The sequence below is a fragment of the Salmo salar genome, chromosome 06 (genome assembly GCF_965601325.2).
Source record: "Salmo salar chromosome 06, fSalSal1, whole genome shotgun sequence".
NCBI lineage: Eukaryota > Metazoa > Chordata > Actinopteri > Salmoniformes > Salmonidae > Salmo > Salmo salar.
In genome coordinates this window covers 23,908,421-23,928,508 of record NC_138296.1, presented here as the reverse complement: position 1 = coordinate 23,928,508, position 20,088 = coordinate 23,908,421, and the positions used below count along the sequence as shown (strand labels likewise).

The following is a 20,088-nucleotide window of genomic DNA, read 5'->3' as shown; positions in this document are numbered from 1 at the left end:
AACCAAATATTTCATTGTTCCATCTGTGGTACAACTGCATAATTTGTTGGCTGAATGTTATGGTCTATAAAAACAAGATGGCTACTGAGGATCAGTCCTCTCTTCCATGACAAAATTCCAGAATGGTTTAAATTCCCAAACATTGACCCTTCAGTACACTTTCTTAAATAAACTGATTTTTATTGAGCAAATGTACATAAATAGCACTGTTAACATCAAAGCATTAGGACGTTTTCGGTTCATATTTTCATAAAACAAAACAAAAGGGAACGTGTTATAAATGCGCGTGCACGTGTTACAGAACCGCGCATTACGACATTCCCGCCCTCTGCCAGCGCTCAACATCTTACCCTGTGACCAATGTTGGCCAATGAATGTGAAGTATAGGGCACGAGCATGTGTTTGTGATCGCGCACGTAAGGCCGGTATTTTAATCGGGAGCGGGTACGTGCGCGTACTCGTCTATTCGTTGTGTGGCGGCGTAGAGAAGCGCAAATAGAGTAACCATGGCTGACGAGAAACCCAAGGTGAGTTGCTTGAAAATATGCTTACATCTCATCACATTTTTCACATACATAACTCAAATAGAACTAAGGAAAAATGTTCATGTAATATTTCCTTACTTGAGATCTTGGTAGACTCAAGTTTTGAAAATGCAAGTACTCCATTGGAGACACCGGAAGACCTGTGCACGCGCCTGCATGGGCGCGTGGCTTGCTGCTTGATTCGCAGCCAACTAGCGTTTGCTTGCTGAACATGACAGTAAGCAATGCATGCACTCTCTTCAGTTCTTAATCTTTTGTATTTGCAAATGTAATATGACAAACTCAGTTCAGATCCAAGCGGTTGTATCATTCATCACTTTGTCAATTTCTTCAGTTACAAACTTGTTACATTCATTCATGGCTACAGCAAGGGTCCCTCTCATCTGCTTATGTAGCCAGCTATCACAGCATGTTACAAATGAGTGAAATGGTGTGACTGAGACAGTGTTAAACCATGTTTTACTCCTATGTGTTTTCATGTGTAAAAGTATGATAAATATTTTGAAATGCATCAATCATGTATGTGTGTTGACCAATGATCAGATGTTTGACACATACATGTTTAATATGTGTCGTCATTTGGATGAATTCTAGAATGCGAAAAGAGCCTATCCTGTAGTCAGCATGAGAAATTCCACTCTGGGGTTAGGGGTAGACTAAACATTGTCCTAAAGCACATCTTGTCTCATTACATTGCCACAGCGCCATGACTTTTAGAACAAGTAAATAATAGTCAAGACAGATTAACTTGTATGTCACTGCTGAACTATCCATGGCCCTTGTAAGTGTTCTATACAACTTTAAATATTTGGGCTATTTTCACTGTTCAGAAACTGTTTATATTCAGACAGTGCACTGCTGACAAAAACTCTGTGTAAATGTTTCTGCTGGCCTAAAATCAATGATGGTCATATCAAGGTTACCATTAGCCTGGGACCTGACTGATTATTTGCTTGGCATCAACTGTATCAGCCAAGCAACATTTGTATCTGATTGTCCCAGCCAAGGTTACCATTAGCTGCTTTTATCAACAATATTATTCACACACTAGCGTTACTAGGAATTAGCTTGCAAAAAAATTGAATCGTCTGCAAGAATCCAGAAGTTAAATAAAATTCCATTTCAACTTACTCTGTTGATTGTCTGTAGGGCTGGTCTTTATGCAGAGGGGCCATTGAGAAAAAACATCTATTAGAACATTCAGAATTTCCAAACGTGGGTCTATTGTAGACCCAATTACTCTTCCCCTTACCTCATGTCAAAATAAAAATCCTGCACGGCGCCATACCTGCACAAAAAAAGCAATAACTTTTATTTTGACATGAGGTAAGCAGAGAGGAACTGACCTCGCTGAGGAACTGCATGGGTCTACAACAGATCCACATTTGGAAAGTCTGTTTAATTATATGGGGAGGCAGGTAGCCTAGTGGTTAGAGCGTTGGACTAGTAACCGGAAGGTTGCAAGATCGAATCCCTGAGCTGACAAGGTAAAAATCTGCTCTACCCCTGAACAATGCTGTCATTGAAAATAAGAATTTGTTCTTAACTGACTTGCCTAGTTAAATAAAAGTAAAAACTAAATAAATATGTTCCATTAGATGTTTGTTTTTTCTCATTCCCCCCAACATAAGGTCCAAGCCTACAGACAATCGGCAGAGTAAGATGAAAGTTAATTTTATTTAACTTCTGGCATTCGGCGGACTATTCTGTTTTTTGCAAGCTAATTCCCAGCAACCCTAGTGTGTAAATACTAGCGTTTCTAAAAGCAGCTAGGTTACCATATATTGTATTCAGTGTTTGTCTATATGAGCTAGCCATGCTTAAAGCTGCAATATGTAACTTTTTGGGTGACCTGATAAAATTCACATAGAAATGTGAGTTATAGATGTCATTCTCATTGAAAGCAAGTCTAAGAAGTGGTAAATCTGTTATATGTGCGCTATTTCTATGCTTCCCATTCTTAAGTTTAGTTTTTATGTCTTTTACTGTTTTTTGTGGTTATGGACAAGTTTAAATGGTACAATAATTCTCTACACTATACTTGCTTTTGTTGTCACTTAAACTGAAATTAGGTGGACTATTCGACTTTTAACAGACTTGATTGTCTGTCACATGTAATACTGGGTATCATGGTAATTCTAGACATTACATTTATACTGTATCTGCGTTTCATCTCACTGAATACACCCCCAATGTTTGTTGTGTCCATCAGGAGGGAGTGAAAACAGAAAACAACGACCACATAAACCTGAAGGTGGCGGGACAGGACGGCTCGGTGGTGCAGTTCAAGATCAAGAGACACACGCCGCTCAGCAAACTCATGAAGGCGTACTGCGAGAGACAGGTGAGTCTGACATGGCAACCATGATGATGCCACTGAGTGTACAACATCAGCAGCGGCATCAGAGGGCAAGGTTGAGCTACTTCCATATTGGTTATACCTATCAAGTCCTTTTGAATCTGCATAATGTGCCGAGGGGGTAGAGGTGGTTTCTGGACAGAGGCCAAGTCATAAGCAACTAGCAGCACCTCTACCCTATACATAGGGCCAGGGCCAGTATTCATAAAGTGTCTCAGAGTGGGAGTGCTGATCAAGGATCAGGTCCCGCTCTGTCCATGTCATTTATTAATTGTGATCTAAACGGACCAAGGCAAAACTGGTCCTATGTCATCGTTCTCCTGAGAGGAAGAGGAATGATTAATATTCCTGCACAATGTCTATTTAGAATTTATTATCGCACAATGTGTTGCACAATTCCCTGGCACATTTGTAAATATCCTACTTCAATTCGAGTACCTCCTTGTATCTTAGGAACATTTTTATCCTCGTTCTTATTCATTGAACTTTTCTTTTTAGTACTCTTTTATTTACTTAATTACTTTCCTACTGTCGAGATGTGAACCTGTAACTCAGCATTTCTTTGCACTGTGTACTCCACGTATGTCATGTGTACAGGTATAATGAACTCTGAGATGCTTTATGAATATGGGCCCAGAAACTTTTCCCTAATGACCTGGAAAAAGTCCTGACCCTAACTATGGGAATACAGGGGTTGATGAAAGATGACAGCTCATATTATCCATTGAGGACAAGGAAACTCATTGAAGAGAGAACGCGATACATGCACCCTTTTATATTGTATCTCTTTGATCTGTTCACTGTCAGATGTAGTCTATATTGTCTGTGACAGGAGACGAGCGCTATGGGCTGTGTTGTCTTCATCATATTATCATCTTCCTTTTCATCGTCCTCATTATTCCAGTGTCCCCGCTCTATGTGTGGTTAAGAGCGTTGGGCCAGTAACTGGAAGGTCGCTGGTTCGAATCCCCAAGCCGAATAGGTGAAAAATATTTTTGGTGTCTTTGAGCAAGGCACTTAACCCTAATTGCTCCTGTAAGTTGCTCTGGATAAAAGTGTCTGCTAAATGACTAAAATGTAATGTAGTAATGACTCTGTACTGTCCACTCTTCTGATTTTAGTTCTTGAAACACTTTTTATTTGGTCAAATACCCTTTATTTTAATATGCACCAAATGTACTTGTCATATTCAATGCAATTTGCATTAGTAAGGCTTAAGCTTAACTTGCCTATCTCTCTGGCTGTAGGCTGATTAGTAAATACTAAGCCTTACTGCTGGATCATTATGGCCAATCTGATCTGTGCTATTTATGATCTTATAGGCTAATTGAGGGGATTTACACTGCATTACCTGATAAGTACTTTTAAAATAGGGTTCTTGGCTTTGGATTCTCCCAACATATCAAAGGTCTTTTTGTTCTCTTCCCTAGTGCACTTGGAGCTGTTCTGTTCTACATGTCTTTTTTAATGATTGTGTTCATGCTGCTTGCAGTGACAAGTACAGAGATGTAGAGATGGAGGGAGAGATGTAGAAACTGAGCCTTTGCTCTCTAGTGCTAGGCCTGTCTTATCCAGGCTTGGCCAGGCCTAATCTCAATGCTGTGTGCGTGCGTGCCCATAATGGATCTTGTGTGTTTCTTTAGACCAGTGAAGTCATGGAAGTAGGCCAGGCTCTACAGGCTTTGTTGAGTAGAAGCCACTTCCCTCCCTATCCTGTTGTTTCTTCCTTTATCTGATAAAAATGATGTCGGCCAATGTGGATATGGAGTGGCAATATAGTAACGCCCTTCCTTATCTCCTCATCCCTTCCTTTCTGCAGTGTCTTCATTCACATAGTAGAGAAGTGACAGTAGTTTTTAAAGGAATGGCTAACCTTGCTTCCTCAGTGCCGTACACTATTAATGGATTGCTAGGCAAAGGTTGGGAAAATGTTGTTTTCTTTGGACATTTTGCTTGGAGAGATTGTTTTGTGCCAGACAGTTTAATGGAATTTAGTATCTGTGTGTCTGTAGGGGTTGACGATTAGGCAAATCCGGTTCCGGTTTGATGGACAACCTATAAACGAGACAGACACACCTGCACAGGTAAGCCTGGAGTCTCATGGGAGGAATTGATTTATTATGTGAACTCACTCTATTTTGCTTGAACAACACCATTCCAGCAATAATACATTATACATTCCTCCCTGTTTTGAGAATAACAATGAACATTTGTGCATGTCAAAAGAATGTTAAATGCAAAATGTCTTCTAACAAAAGTTTTCCATTCACAGCTAATTTATGTACATTTTTGTCATGAATGCCATGTCATCTATTGAAAATCGGGTTTTATATAAAATGTACTTAGTTTCCTTCCTTTTTCCTGACAGTTGGAAATGGAGGATGAAGATACGATCGACGTTTTCCAGCAACAGACAGGAGGCCTCTACTAGCATGTCAAGTACTCCCCCACATCTTCCTCCACCCCCAGACGGCTGCTTTGCAGCTTGTCCCATTTTCCACCACAGAATCAATACCATGCGGAAGAAGTCCTGCTCACAGTTATACATAACTGTTGATGTATAGTGTTTTCATTCTTGCCTTTGTTTCCTTCCTGTTTTGTACATAAACAACCTCCGCTAAAACAACTCAGATTTGAGTAACATTCATACAGGTGTGCTGCGAATGAACGCTGCAAGATCCAGCTCTTAAAAAGTCCATTGTTTTGGTGACTGGTTGGTTCACTTATTCAGAAATCAAGAAAAGCTATTTTCCACCCAGTTCACTGTTTGAGAATAAGACTGGTTTGTTATTCAACTTAATTTTCTGTTGTCTGTTTCAGAAAATTGGTTTTATATCTTTTTTATATGGTAGTGGTTGTGTAGAATGAAACATGTCTTGAACATAGTTTGACTAGGCCATGCTTGTAATAAGGAAACCCTGAAGAGATGTTTTAGTCCAGGTAAACATCTGTATTGTCTCATAAATGTCTTGTTAAAATAAAGTTATTCTCTCTTTTTAACCAAACTCAATTTATTTTGTCTCTGTTTAGTGTGTGACTGGGTCATTAAAACTGGTGCAAATATTTGTATAATCATTCATTTTAAGAGTGTGTCCTTGTGCGTACAACAGCTCATGCTCACCAATCCCCTTTTTCAGTATGAAAACATAATTATGGAGATTTAATCAGTGAAAAAAAACCACAGTGATTGAACTGTAAAGCTTGATGATCTCCACTGACTGTATAAAATACAGTGTCAGTGTAAAGATACAGTCAAAACGGGGAAAGAGGATGTTAGGACAGTGGGACTATTGTATGAAGACAAGCCAAACAAATATAGCAACTCTTTTGAGTAAAGTGTAAACTCATCACCATTGGATAACATATTGATACTGTAAAGATATTGTACTGACAGCATTTTGATCTAAATCAAGATCTAATATAAGATACAGAATGGTAATGAAACTGGTAGTAAATAGCACTTAATATGATTTAAGGTTACTTTTTGAGACAATTGCTTCGCACAGGGGGGAATGTTGCCTTTCAAAGAAAAACGATTGACGTCGACTGGTGGTATGTGCCACCAACCAGAAAGAGGGTCGGTAAGGGTCCGTCCAACCAGAGCGAGTGGAACTGAAGTGGGCTGTGACTTATGGGCTGGGATAACTTGTCGCTGCGCTCTTCCTTCTGGTCTCTCATGCGCTCAGTCGGGTGGAGGCAGTATTTCAGTTTCTGTGTGTGTCCTGCGGATGATTTAGAAAATCATATTTTTGTAGTTTATCGAGTTACATATCGAAATACAAAAGTTGTAAATTAGACAGTCGAAATGACGACGACAAAAACCTTTCAAGGGATGGATCCCGGTGCGAAAAGCAGTTCCAGGTAAAAATGAAATCCGAAAAATCTTCATGGACAAACAAAAGAAAATGGGATCCACTTACCAGCCAGTATTGGAAGCTAACCGTTCAGTTGTTGGGCGGTTGATTTTTCCTGATTTAGCTAAATTGTATTAATGGCACAATTTGTCTTTCTAATTAGCTGATATGGTGTGAAGAGGGCGTTTGGGCTAGTAGCGGCATCGGCTACCTGGTTACTGCTGCTAGCGATTCCAGCTACCACACCAGAGAGGCCCGCGGCGTTAGTGGAAGTTAGGATTTAGCTTTGAAAATGAGCTGTTTAGTGTAAAGGACTCGGCATCAGGACACATTTAAACATAATGGACAATTTGAGGACAACTTAGCTATGTAATTAGCTATCTATAGTAGTCTGTCTGGACTGCAACTTGTTTGGTTAACTTGTCTACTTAGCTAGCTAGTGACTGGTATGGATTGCTACCTCACACTCTGGATAGCAGCAAGCTCAGCTGTCGCGTAACACTTTTATTTGCAGAAACAAGCACTTGCTCTTCGTCTGCAAGCTCCAAGCCCCATAGTCTTCCGGCCTCTGGTGACCCAAAACTGGGTAGTTTGTTGGTTAGGTAGATAGATTTGCCTACATGCCAAATGTAGCTCCTTTTATGGATGTTTCAAAGAAGACGACTGACCCAAACTATTTATTAGGAGTTCATTAAAGCCTTTTAAATGATGTATTGTCTACGTCTTGAGGACTTATTTGAGGCTAAGGGTCTGCACGCAATCAACTTTGTTTCACTGCCAGAAAAAAATTATCCACGGCGTGCATTCATGATATAGTATGGGAACTCCTGCCTTTGCGGCTGGATGGCATGGGGAAGAAAGATAGTAAATGTTTTAGCAACCCATCTTGCGTTTCGGGCAGGCCGGACAATAGGCTATTAAGTTAACCCAAAACGTGAGCTGTAACACCGTTTTGGCCTGGATAGTTTTGCTACAAGTAGTCCAACGGTGAAATCATAACCATTCTTTCAGGCATTTGTATTCCAGCTAGCTAAGTTGTCGACTAATTGGTGGCTAATGCGGGTTTTACTTGGGTGGGGGGGGGGGTGGGGGGGCTTAGCTAAGCCTGCAAATCTTTGCTCGGTTCATCTTTGCTTTAGCCATCTTGGTCGGCCCTACTGCTGACCAGTCTAGAAATGCAGGCTTTCCCGACAGCAGCAATCCAACTTTGCAAGCCTTTGGTAATAGCAGATAAGGTCATCAAAGGCTTTCAATATATGTGACAGCATCAGGCTCGCCATCTTTTCAATCAATCTACTGTTGAACAACTGTCGAGTTGTCCCACTTTTCTAACCACAGTGCCTCTCGTTTCACAGGAAATATTTGCCGTTTCATTGTTGGGTGGGGTCTCAAATAGCCTTTTCTCTTTGCAGCCTGGTGGAAAGCATGAGCTCATCTTAGCTATCACACAACGGTTAACAAGTCTGCTTTGGACATCACATGAACTAATCGTGGCATACAGCACCAGCAATACCCAAATCCAGTTCTTTCATCTCGCCACTGTCTTCTGTGTTTTTTTTTTTACCTCATGGTGGGAGGGAAGTTGATTTTTGTATCCCGTCTGCCTTTGGACAGCTGCCTAGTGTCAGCTGGTGCATTCAGCAGTCTGGAGCTGAATAGAGGGGAGGAGGGGTCGGGGAATGGCTCTGCAAACGCATCAATTCCTCCACCCGACTGTCCTTAGTCAAGGGGGAAAAAAGGCTTTCCTTCTCATTCTTGTGACCCTTCTGTTCGCTAGGAGGAAAGAATGTCGGTTTGGAAGTGGGCTTTGTGGGCTGTGGTTATCCTCTCTTGCCTTTTTTCTATTCAGATCACATATTAAGTCTATCTGATGTTTTCTTTTACCTTGACATTGTTCCGTGTGCTTAAGCGCAGGCCATGATCTAGCCTGGATTTCTCCAATCAAATGTTGGAACGGCTATGCTGTCTGGAATGATAGCCATCCCATGTGGAACTGCTGCGGAATTTCTGCCGAGCTCAAATCAGCGGCTGGCTGGCCTGGCAGATTGCAGGCGCGTGGAGTCAGCTGTAGCCAGGAGAGATTGGGAGTATCCCTCGGTCTGACAGCTGGGGCTTAGGGAGTGGACCCTACTGGGAATGGAGCGAAAGAGGGGACTGGAGCAATGAGGTGTCTGTGCAGACTCAGAGCAATATGTTTGTATTTGTCATGTAATGATTTCAGCAGTGCTGCTGCTGATCACTAGTGTGACATGGTCTTTGTGTATTTAGCATGTCCTGGGAGAGGGGGTGTCAGTTCAATAGTGTGTGTGTGTGTGGCAGTCAGTCAAATGACAGACCTGACCCTCCCTTTGTTGTCCTGCAGGGTGCTGCGGCCGCCGGGCGGGGCCTCCAACATATCGTTCGGCACAGACGAAGCCCCCCCTGTACGCAAGAACAAACTGGGCTCCAACATTTTCCTAGAGCCTGACGATCCCCACGCCCATCGGAGGAGCAACCCACCCGGTACTTCCTAGCTACTCACATTGGTTTAAAACTAGTGTACGCACACATCCAACAAACGTCCACTGGGGCAGGGTACAAAAATGTGGCATGGCAAAAGAAGAATACCCACACACATTGAGTGCTCAAACAATGGGCCCAAAATGGGAATCAAGCTGACAAAGACCCTTTGGGGTTAAACTATGTGGGCATTCATTCAATCAGTGTCCAGACTCCAGTCATTGACATTGGATAATGTGCATAGTGTACTGTTTTTCCACATGACCTACATAGACTGACTTATAGTACAGCAGGGCCTTGATGGGGGAGCCACCTCTGTCTGTCGGTCTCTCTGCCTTCTTGCTATTCCACATTGTCTCAGGCTAGGTTCAAGATCAGTTCAGACAAATGAACGGTGTCATGGTATGCACATTGAAACGGATACACCTGGATTATTTGGTTAGGTTGGCTTCGGTGCTGTCTCATCTGGAAGTTGAGTACTTGGTCTAGGCTAGCCCATATTTAATTAAAATTGCGTTAGTCTTGATAAATTTCCGTGAATACACGTGGATTTTCTGGCTGTGTTTAGGTCTGGATATTCTTGGATTGCATGCACCGTTTTGTCTGTTAGTAGGCTATAGGATGTTGACTTAAGGCTGCTGTTTGCCTAATGACATCACTATCTGGAAATGTAGCCAAAGAGATTTGTCTCTTGGCTCCGTGAATATAGAAGATGGCCAACAATGTATCGTTTGTTTGGTCTTCAACGTCAAGGATGGGAGGTCACTAACCTTGAGGTTAGAAGGCATGACCATGCATGAATATATACTTAAAGGAGTAGTTCACTATTTTACAACTTTTTTGGATGCTTCCTCACCCTGAAAGTAGTCTGGGCCAAGACAAAAACATTAATCTGTGGTTCAGTTCTTTAAACAGCCACTACAAACTTCAGTTCACCTTAGCCACGACAAAATGTCCAAATCACCTGAAATCAATTCAAATCAACTCCATATTTTGTTTGTTACATTAAGGTGATTTGGCCATAAAAATAAATTATTAATACAATTTAAATAACATGCTCACATGCCCCCATCACTTCCATTGATTGTGTCTGTCTAAAGAACTGAACCATGGATTCGTTTCTTCTGTCCCATAGACTACTTTCAGAGTGAGGAACAATCTAACGTCAAGTTGTAAAATGGTGAACTAGTCCTCAACATATATGATCATACTTACTCTACACAACCATAATGACACACCTGGTTGTGAAGTTTCACCCACATGGTGTAGTAGAATATATACTGCGATGTAGCATTGTGGTATTATAATTTGGCCGTTGGCCTCTGCTTACATTGCTTTTGCCATAGCCTTTTCTGGTGATGCCCGGTTAAACTCACCATGGCCTTGAGATGATCCTTAGTGGGTTTTATTCAAGGGCCCACTCCCAGCCACACAAAGGCCATTCTGCAGTCAGAGGAGTACCGTAGGCCATCATTGTAAATAAGAATTTGTTCTTAACCGAGTTGCCTAGTTAAATAAAAAGTACTGAGCTTCATAACAAACCACTGGACCAGTGTGACTTTATCTCTGCCTGTTTATCTTTTAGCCTCAGAAATGGGAACTGTGGCACACATTGGAATTACACTCCATAGAAAATAATTCCGGTGAAGATTTGGTCAAGAATGACCTCGTACATAATGGCCAAAAATCCAGTTGTTTCAGCTTAACATTGATACAGACCTACACCTTGATCTTGAAGTACTATCTGAATGTTTAATTTAAGTGTAATGGCACTATAGTCAATTAAAGCATCACTTATTGGCCATGTCCACGGTTTGTCCCATTGCCAAAGCTAAAGCACTAAAGCAGTCATTCAGCAGGGCCTGAAACAGATGCAGAGCCATAATAAAGGAAACCTTGTTGAGTCACTGTGCCATTACTTCACAATGCTCACTCCTCTCACATCGTTAACAAGCAGTGATATATTGACCAAGAATCATTCCTTTGTCTGGCTTTGTTACTTCTAGTCATAGATGGCAGGTAGACCAATCTGTTGACTTCCCATTGGTTCTGTTGTACAGTTGTTGCTCAGTGGGAGTTTGTATGGGACTTTAGCCTAGCTTAAATGCTGGACAAAATGCCCTTTCGCTGAGTGGGGTATGTGGGTTAGCCTATGAGTTTTGGCTCAGCATTTGTCTGGATTAGCCTACATCCACTGGCTGCTTTGCTGCATGGTCTGTTGCTATCTGTCTGAGACTGATAGGTAGGCCATCGGATTTGTTTGCATTAGTGGTTTTCCGGCATTTTCTCATGTCATCTTGGCAAATAGTTCCTAGCAGCATTATGCTCAGTAAAAACACTGCCATACTGCATGTTAGTCACTCAGTTCCACTAAAACAGGAATGAACCACAAATCAGGATGTTAAAGCAAATGGTTTACAGCCTTCCACACCAGTCTTTAATCGATTTAGACCCATTCAACGAAATTGTAAAATCTGCCCCTGCCAGTGAATACGTTTGTTTTGATCAATGAAATGTGAAGTGGAAACAAACCATAAAGAAACTCATGTTTGTATTAACACTTCTAGCATTGACACTCCATTAACTTCTATGGGCTACGTGGGACACAGCCAGTGAAATATCAGGGCGGCAAATTCAAAAACAACAAAATGTCATAATTCAACTTTCTCAAACATACAACTATTTTACACCATTTTAAAGATACACTTCTCCTTAATGTAACCACATTGTCCGATTTCAAAACGACTTTACAGCGAAAGCAAAACATTAGATTGTTAGGAGAGTACATAGACAAAAATAATCACACAGCCATTTTCCAAGCAAGGACATGTCAATAAAACCCAAAACACAGCTAAATGAAGCACTAACCTTTGACGATCTTCATCAGATGACACTCCTAGGACATTGTTACACAATACATGCATGTTTTGTTCGATAAAGTTCATATTTATATCCAAAAACAGCATTTTACATTGGCGCGTGATGTTCAGAAAATGTATTCCCACCAAAACATCTGGTGAATGTTAACATCAATTTATAAAAATATTCATCATAAACGTTGACAAAATGTATAACAATTATTTAAAGAATTATAGATATACTACTCCTGGATGCAACCACTTTGTCAGATTTTAAAATGGCTTTACGGAGAAAGCACATTTTTCAATATTCTGAGTACATAGCTCAGCCATCACAGCAAGCTATACAGACACCCGCCAAGTTCGGGGTCACCTAAACTCAGAATTAGTATTAGAAATATTCTCTTACCTTTGCTGATCTTCGTCAGAATGCACTCCCAGGACTGCTACTTCCACAAGAAATGTTTTATTTTTATTTTTAAATAATACATATTTATGTCCAAATACCTCAGTTTTGTTTGTGCGTTCAGAGCACTAGCCAAAGGCATAACGCGCGAGCACGGTACCAGAGACAAAGTCAAAATGTTCCATTACCGTACTTAGAAGCATGTCAAATGCTGTTTAAAATCAATCTTTATGGTATTTTGTACGTAAAATTGCGATAATATTCCAACCGGACAATAGCGTATTCATTCAAGCAGAAAAAGAAGGAACGGCGCGCATATCCAATCCCTTTGTTGCCAGGCAGTCCACTCAAACTGAGCTCCTATTATCTGCACAGTAACAGGAGAAGGCTGAAACAACTTTCTGAAGGCTGTTGACAGCCAATGGAAGCCTTAGGAAGTACAACGTAACCCCACAGATACTGTAGTTTCGAAAGGGACTAGAAAGAACTACAATTCTCAGATCCTACACTTCCTGGTTGACTTTCTCAGGTTTTTGCCTGCCATATGATTTCTGTTATACTCACAGACATCATTCAAACAGTTTTAGAAACTTCAGTGTTTTCTATCCAAATCTACTAATAATATGCATATTCTGGTTTCTGGGCCAGAGTAGTAACCTGTTTAAATTGGGTACGTTTTTCATCCGGCCGTGAAAATACTGCCCCCTAGCCCAGACATGTTAACTATCATGCGGCCTAACACTAGTCCCTATCACTGACCTAAACCCTTCTCTCAGAGAGCTACTGTGAATGCAGGCTATTACTCCAACCATGTTGTGTTACTCACTCAAGGTCCTGACCAGCAGCTAATTAGTAGAATCAGGTGTGCTGGAAAACCTACAGGAGGTAGCTCTCCAGGAGGAGGTCTGCTTTACAGAACTCTAGTAGTGAGGTCATCTCCTCTGACTCATTTGTGATGTGAAGTCTGAGTCATCACTTATTAACTGGGTGTTGTTTTTCTCCGTAGGCGGGACGGCCAAGGGTACACTGTGCGGAGAACCGTCCGCTCCCCTTAGACGGTGCCAGCAGCCGCTCCTCTTCCCCAAAAACAATGAGACAGACGAGGTCATCACCTCCATCAACGTTCCTTTAGGGGTAAGGGTGAGGGGTCACTGACATTGACATATGTCGGCCATTGTTTTATTCATAGATGTAATGTGTGGGCTTTCCACTGGTAAGATGCTTGCCTTGGTTTCTACAAAGTCTGCTGTCATGGATGGTTTTCAGTGATTCTTAGTCCTGTGTTTTTGAACGGACTTAAATGCCACTGATGTAGTAAAATGACTCAGCCAAAATAAAGTAAAATGCTGACTGTTATTCTCCATCTGGCAGGTTGAGGAGTGCCAGCAGGCAAACAATGGTAAGTATCTCTGGTTCCATTTCGAATGTCAGTATTTTAATATGGTATTTATGTACAGTACCAGTCAAAAGTTTGGACACCTACTCATTCAAGGGTTTTTCTTTATTTTTACTATTTTCTACATTGTATAATAATAGTGCTCACATCAAAACTGTGAAATAACACATATGGAATCATGTAGTAACCATAAAAGTGTTAAATAAATCCAAATATATTTCATATTTGAGATTCTTCAAAGTAGCCACCCTTTGCCTTGACAGCTTTGCACACTCTTGGCATTCTCTCAACCAGCTTCATGAGGTAGTCACCTGAAATGCATTTCAATTAAGAGGTGTGCCTTTTTTAAAGTTAATTTGTGGAGTTGCTTTCCTTAATCCGTTGTGTTGTGACAAGGTAGGGGTGGTATACAGAACATGGCCCTGTTTGGTAAAATACGAAGTCCATATTATGGCAAGAATAGCTCAAATAAGCAAAGAGAAACGACAGTCCATTACTTTGACTGACCTTCATGTCTTAATCTGGAAAATTAAGTGCTTTTAAAGTTTCAAGTGCAGTCGCAAGAACCATAAAGCGGTATGATGAAACTGGCTCTCATGAGGACCGCCACAGGAAAGGAAGACCCCGAGTTACCTCTGCTACAGAGGCTAAGTTCATTGGAGTTACCAGCCTCAGAAATTGCAGCCCAAATAAATGCTTCAGAGTTCTAGTAACAGATGCATCTCAATATAAACTGTTCAGAGGAGACTGCGTCAATCAGGCCTTCATGGTCGTATTGCTGCATAGAAACCACTAAAGGACACCAATAAGAATAAGAGACTTGCTTGGGCCAAGAAACAGGAGCAATGGGTGGTGGCGATTTGCTGCTGACACTGTCTGATTTATTTAAAATTCAAGGCACACTTAATCAGCATGGCTACCACAGCATTCTGCAGCAATACTCCATCCCATCTGGTTTGCGCTTAGTGGGACTATAATTTGTTTTCCAACAGGACAATGACCCAACACACACCTCCAGGCTGTGTAAGGGCTATTTGACCAAGGAGTGATGGAGTGCTGCATCAGATGACCTGGCCTCCACAATCACTTGACCTCAACCCAATTGAGATGGTTTGGGATGAGTTGGACCGCGGAGTGAAGGAAAAGCAGCCTACATGTGCTCAGCATATGTGGGAACTCCTTCAAGACTGTTGGGAAAAGCATACCGGGTCAAGCTGGTTGAGAGAATGCCAAGTGCGCAAAGCTGTCATCAAGACAAAGGGTTGCTACTTTGAAGAATCTAATAAACTCAGCAAATGAAAAAAACGTCCTCTCGCTGTCAACTGAGTTTATTTTCAGCCAACTTAACGTGTAAATATTTGTATGCACATACGATTCAACAACTGAGACAAACTGAACAAGTTCCACAGACGTGACTAACAGAAATTGAATGTGTCCCTGAATAAAGGGGGCGTCAAAATCTAAAGTAAGTCAGTATCTGGTGTGGCCACCAGCTGCATTAAGTACTGCAGTGCATCTCCTCGTGGACTGCACCAGATTTGCCAGTTCTTGCTGTGAGATGTTACCCCACTCTTTCAACAAGGCACCTCACCCTCCCATCCAACACGTCCCAGACGTGCTCAATGGAATTGAGATCTGGGCTATTCGCTGGCCATGGCAGAACACTGACATTCCGGTCTTGCAGGAAATAATGCACAGAACGAGCAGTATGGCTGGTGGCCTTGTCATGCTGGAGGGTCAAGTCAGGATGAGCCTGCAGGATTGGTACCACATGAGGGAGGAGGATGTCTTCCCTGTAACGCACAGTGTTGAGATTGCCTGCAATGACGACAAGCTCAGTCCGATGATGCTGTGACACACCGCCCCAGACCATGACAGACCCTCCACCTCCAAATCGATCCCGCTCCAGAGTACAGGCCTCGGAGTAACGCTCATTCCTTCAACAATAAACGTGAATCCGACCATCACCCCTGGTGAGACAAAACCGCAGCTCGTCAGTGAAGAGCAGTTTTTACCAGTCCTGTCTGGTCCAGCGACGGTGGGTTTGTGCCCATAGGCGACGTTGTTGCCGGTGATGTCTGGTGAGGACCTGCCTTACAACAGGCCTACAAGCCCTCAGTCCAGCCTCTCTCAGCCTATTGCGGACAGTCTGAGCACTGATGGCGGGATTGTGTGTTCCTGGTGTAACTCAGGCAGTTGTTGCCATTCTGTACCTGTCCAGCAGGTGTGATGTTCGGATGTACCGATCCAGTACAGGTGTTACACGTGGTCTGCCACTGCGAGGACGATCAGCTCTCCGTCCTGTCTCCCTGTAGCGCTGTCTTAGGCGTCTCACAGTACGGACATTGCAATTTATTGCCCTGGCCACATCTGCAGTCCTCATGCCTCCTTGCAGCATGCCTACGGCACGTTCACGCAGATGAGCAGAGACCCTGGGCATCTTTCTTTTGGTGTTTTTCAGAGTCAGTAGAAAGGCCTCTTTAGTCCTAAGTTTTCATAACTGTGACCTTAATTGCCTACCGTCTGTAAGCTGTAAGTGTCTTAATGTCCGTTCCACAGGTGAATGTTCATTAATTGTTTATGGTTCATTGAACAAGCATGGGAAAGTGTTGTAATCCTTTACATTGAAGATCTGTGAAGTTATTTGGATTTTTACAAATTATTTTTGAAAGACAGGTTCCTGAAAATGACTTTTTTGTTGTTACTACATGATTTCATATGCCATTTAATAGTTGATGTCTTCACTATTATTCTACGATGTAGAAAATAGTAAAAATAAAGAAACCCTTGAATGTGTCCAAACCTTTGACTGGTACTGTAGGTTAGATAAAATAATTTAGTTTCCGATAATGAATCTCATTGAAGTCTTTTGAAGAAACCACTTAAAAGATGTCCCCAACAGACTGGAAGGAAAGATTCCACATTCCTCGTTCTCTCAGAGCTGTCTGTAAACAGCAGTGCATGACTCCCATTAGTTACGAATGGCCACAATGAATGGCATCATGGTCGACCGTGGCAGCTCTGATGATTCCGCCTTTTTTAAAAGGGTTCATGTTTCTCCCTTTGTTTTCAACAATGACATTTGTCATACTTGGGAAGTTTGTCCTGACCTTACTGATCTGACCAGAAGAAACTCTGGTGTCCTAGTTATACAACACATGACTCATAGAAGGCTTTTTTTATTTTTAGGGCACACCTTGTAGTCACAACTCACAATCAGATTCTCTTTGATCCAGTTGTGCCCTTTCATGTCGTCTGTGGTCAGCCATCTGTTCTGTAATGATATAATGCCGTTCCTATGAGGAGCAAGGCTATTTATTATCTTCCAGGTGCTGCAAACATTAGTGATAGTGTGTTCTTTAGATAATGGAGGGTTAAGGCATCACACATCTCAGTGCATTTAAAAAGATACTACATCTGTTCCGCTGTTATGGTCTTGTCTAAGCACTGGAGACGGGGGCTTGAAATGGTACTGGACTGGCAGCGGACCCTGGGAGGATCTTCTCTGGTCCCTCCAAGTGTTTGACTGACTGACACAGATGTAGTACAATTTTCAGGTGTAAAATGTAATCCAAGCAGTGTTCTGAAGGAAAAAACACAGCTTTATGTTCCTTGATACCAAAATAGGCTTAAACACTGGCTTAACACACTTTGCCTACGTGCTGCTGTAAGCCCCTACCTACACCATACTGTAATGGCTCTCAGGAAATTTGACTGAGATTCTACATCACTAATGGGCAATTGACAGCCTGTCTCTCCAGCAGTGTGATTTCATTACAAATGAGATTTGCCTCATGGACTGTTGAGTACAATTGATTGCATCTGCTTTGATTTGAGTTATACTAGCACATTTATGCACACATATTTTACTGAAAGCCACACATTTTTCTGAATTTATCCCTTGCTATTGGTAATCTGATCTGTCATTTGGAAAGTGGTTGCAGGACCCAGCTGGTTGGCCTTGCTACAACCAAAGTGCTACCGTTGTCAGATAAGTCAGATATTCTGTCAATTCAAGGTTTGGATGAGATTTACACTGAACATAAATATAAACGCAACATGTCAAGTGTGCGTTTCATGACCTGAAGTAAAAAATCCCAGAAGTGTTCCATATGCTGAAAAAGCTTATTTCTCTCATTGTGCACAAATTTTGTTTACATCCCTTATTGTGAGCATTTCTCCTTTGGCGAGAACCCATCCACCTGACAGGTGTGGCATATCAAGAAGCTGATTTAAACGGCCCGGTTATTACACAGGTGTACCTTGTGCTGAGGACAATAAAAGGCCAGTTTTGTCACAATGCCACAGATGTCTCAAGTTGAGGCAGCTTGCAATTGGCATGCTGACTGCAGGAATCTCCACTAGAGCTGTAGCCAGATAATTTAATGGTCATTACTCTACCATAAGCCGCCTCCAACGTTGTTTTAGGGAACTTGTCAGTATGTCCAACCGCTGAGCATGTGTATGGTGTCTTGTGAGCAAGTGGTTTGCTGTTCACAACTTTGACATCAATGTGCCCCATTTGTGGCAGCGAGGTTATGTTATAGGCAGAAAAGCTAAGGACAATGAACACAATTGCATTTTACTGATGGTAATTTGAATGCTTAAATGGCAAGATCCCAAGGCCCATTTCTTTTAAGGTATCTGTGACCAACCGATGCATATCTGTATTCCCAGTTGTGAGATCCATAGATTAGGTCTTAAATAATAGATTTCAATTTGACTGTTTTTTGGGTCATGAAATGTAACTCAGTATATTCTTTACAATTGTTTCATGTAGCATTTTATATTTTTGATCAAGATATGTGTTTGTAGTGAGTAAGTGCTGTTCCTCTGTGTTCTAGCATGGCTAGATCATAGGCTGTGTTTACACAGGCAGCCCAATACTGATTTTATTAATTTCTTTACCACAATTTGATTTTTGAGCAATCAGATCAGCTCTCTTGCAAATAATTGGGCCAAAGATCAGTTCAGCTGGTTGTGTAAACGCAGCCTGAGTCGTATCATAAGGATCAGATCTTTGATCAGTGGGCCAGGTGGTGATAACCCTGATGGTGTCTCCTCTGTGTTGTGTTTTGGTAATGTAGACTGCCCTGAGGAACCTGAAGAAAAGGAGCAGAAGGAGGAGGCACCACAGCCCTCTGCCCCCTCGGGAGCTGCCGCCAACGCAGCCGCCCCCTCCGGCCGAAGAAACCCCCCAGGGGGCATGTCCAGCCTCATCCTGGGTTGAGGTCTGGTTTTGTTGGAAGGTTTTTATTTTTGCAAGAATTGCCCCCATTTCCCCCTTCCCCACCTCAGTCCCACTGTTCTTCCCCACTGTCTTATACAATCCACCACGTCCCCTCTGAGCCATGGAATTTGCCCCCCTTCCTGCCAACCCCCTCATGTTTTTACTTTTTTTTCTATTAAAAGAGAACCGTTGACAGAAGCACTTTATGTATCTTTTTCCCCCCCCCTCATTTCAGTCCATCCTGTAGTGTGCCTATATTGCGCCTGCTGGAAAAGGCATGATGTTTTTGCTTGTCTCATTCTCCCCCTGTTGTAAATGGTAAAGAAAAGTATTCAAAAAAAGATTTGATGCGTGAATTTCTAAATACAATAAAGATTGATATGAATTTGTTTTCATTTTGCTCCTGGTTTTATTTTTATCAGAGGAAAGATATGTTTTGTGTGGATCTCACAAATGTTTTTAGTTATGCATGGCATACCACACGAATAATTTACTGTAAGCCAACTATTTGAAGCCAAAAGTGAAACATCTGAGTAAGGATTTGGTCAGCCTGTTTTTTACAGTTAAATCCCATTTTACATGTTAAGACCACTTCCAAAGCACTTTTAAAGTAATGTCCACATGGTGGTGCTGATACAGTCTGGAATACATTGGGTGTGGGAATGAGTTGACCCCTCCTTCCCACTGTGGGGAATTGTCAAATGAGGGTGAACCACAAAGTGGAAGTATTTTCTTAGCTCGTGAGATTTGCCACGAGGACGGGACTATAGGGAGATTGGACTCAAATTGTAAGTATTATTTTGTTTATTAATGAAGCTGTAACTTTTGGTCGGGATTTTGAACAGTCTAGAAAAACGCACGACACAGCCATAAATGTTTGTAGAGGTGTTGACTAACAGTAAAATCACACTATATGCTCCCAAAGATTGAACGGGTGAACC

The 20,088-nt window shown here is 41.9% G+C and overlaps 2 protein-coding genes across 2 annotated transcripts; both read left to right on the top strand.

Moving 5' to 3' along the window:
* Positions 1-404: 404 nt before the first annotated feature.
* LOC106606624 (small ubiquitin-related modifier 2) lies at positions 405-5,909 on the top strand. The gene is made up of 4 exons (XM_014202963.3): positions 405-527; positions 2,758-2,889; positions 4,917-4,988; positions 5,273-5,909. Exons 1-4 carry the CDS (start codon positions 507-509, stop codon positions 5,333-5,335), a joined length of 288 nt encoding a protein of 95 aa, XP_014058438.1. The 5' UTR covers positions 405-506; the 3' UTR covers positions 5,336-5,909.
* A 752-nt stretch (positions 5,910-6,661) lies between these two features.
* Positions 6,662-19,179, top strand: hn1 (hematological and neurological expressed 1). The gene is given in 5 exon segments (NM_001123720.1): positions 6,662-6,765; positions 9,121-9,260; positions 13,528-13,655; positions 13,893-13,920; positions 19,005-19,179. Coding segments are annotated over 5 exon segments (495 nt in total). The 5' UTR covers positions 6,662-6,709; the 3' UTR covers positions 19,148-19,179.
* The last annotated feature ends 909 nt before the right edge of the window (positions 19,180-20,088 follow it).

Bases quoted from the DNA above. Each gene is read 5' to 3' on its own strand.
- LOC106606624 (XM_014202963.3), top strand. From the start codon at position 507: ATGGCTGACGAGAAACCCAAG. The intron at 528-2,757 runs GTGAGTTGCTTG...TGTGTCCATCAG, and splicing joins TGGCTGACGAGAAACCCAAG to GAGGGAGTGAAAACAGAAAA. The intron at 4,989-5,272 runs GTAAGCCTGGAG...TTTTCCTGACAG, and splicing joins AGACAGACACACCTGCACAG to TTGGAAATGGAGGATGAAGA.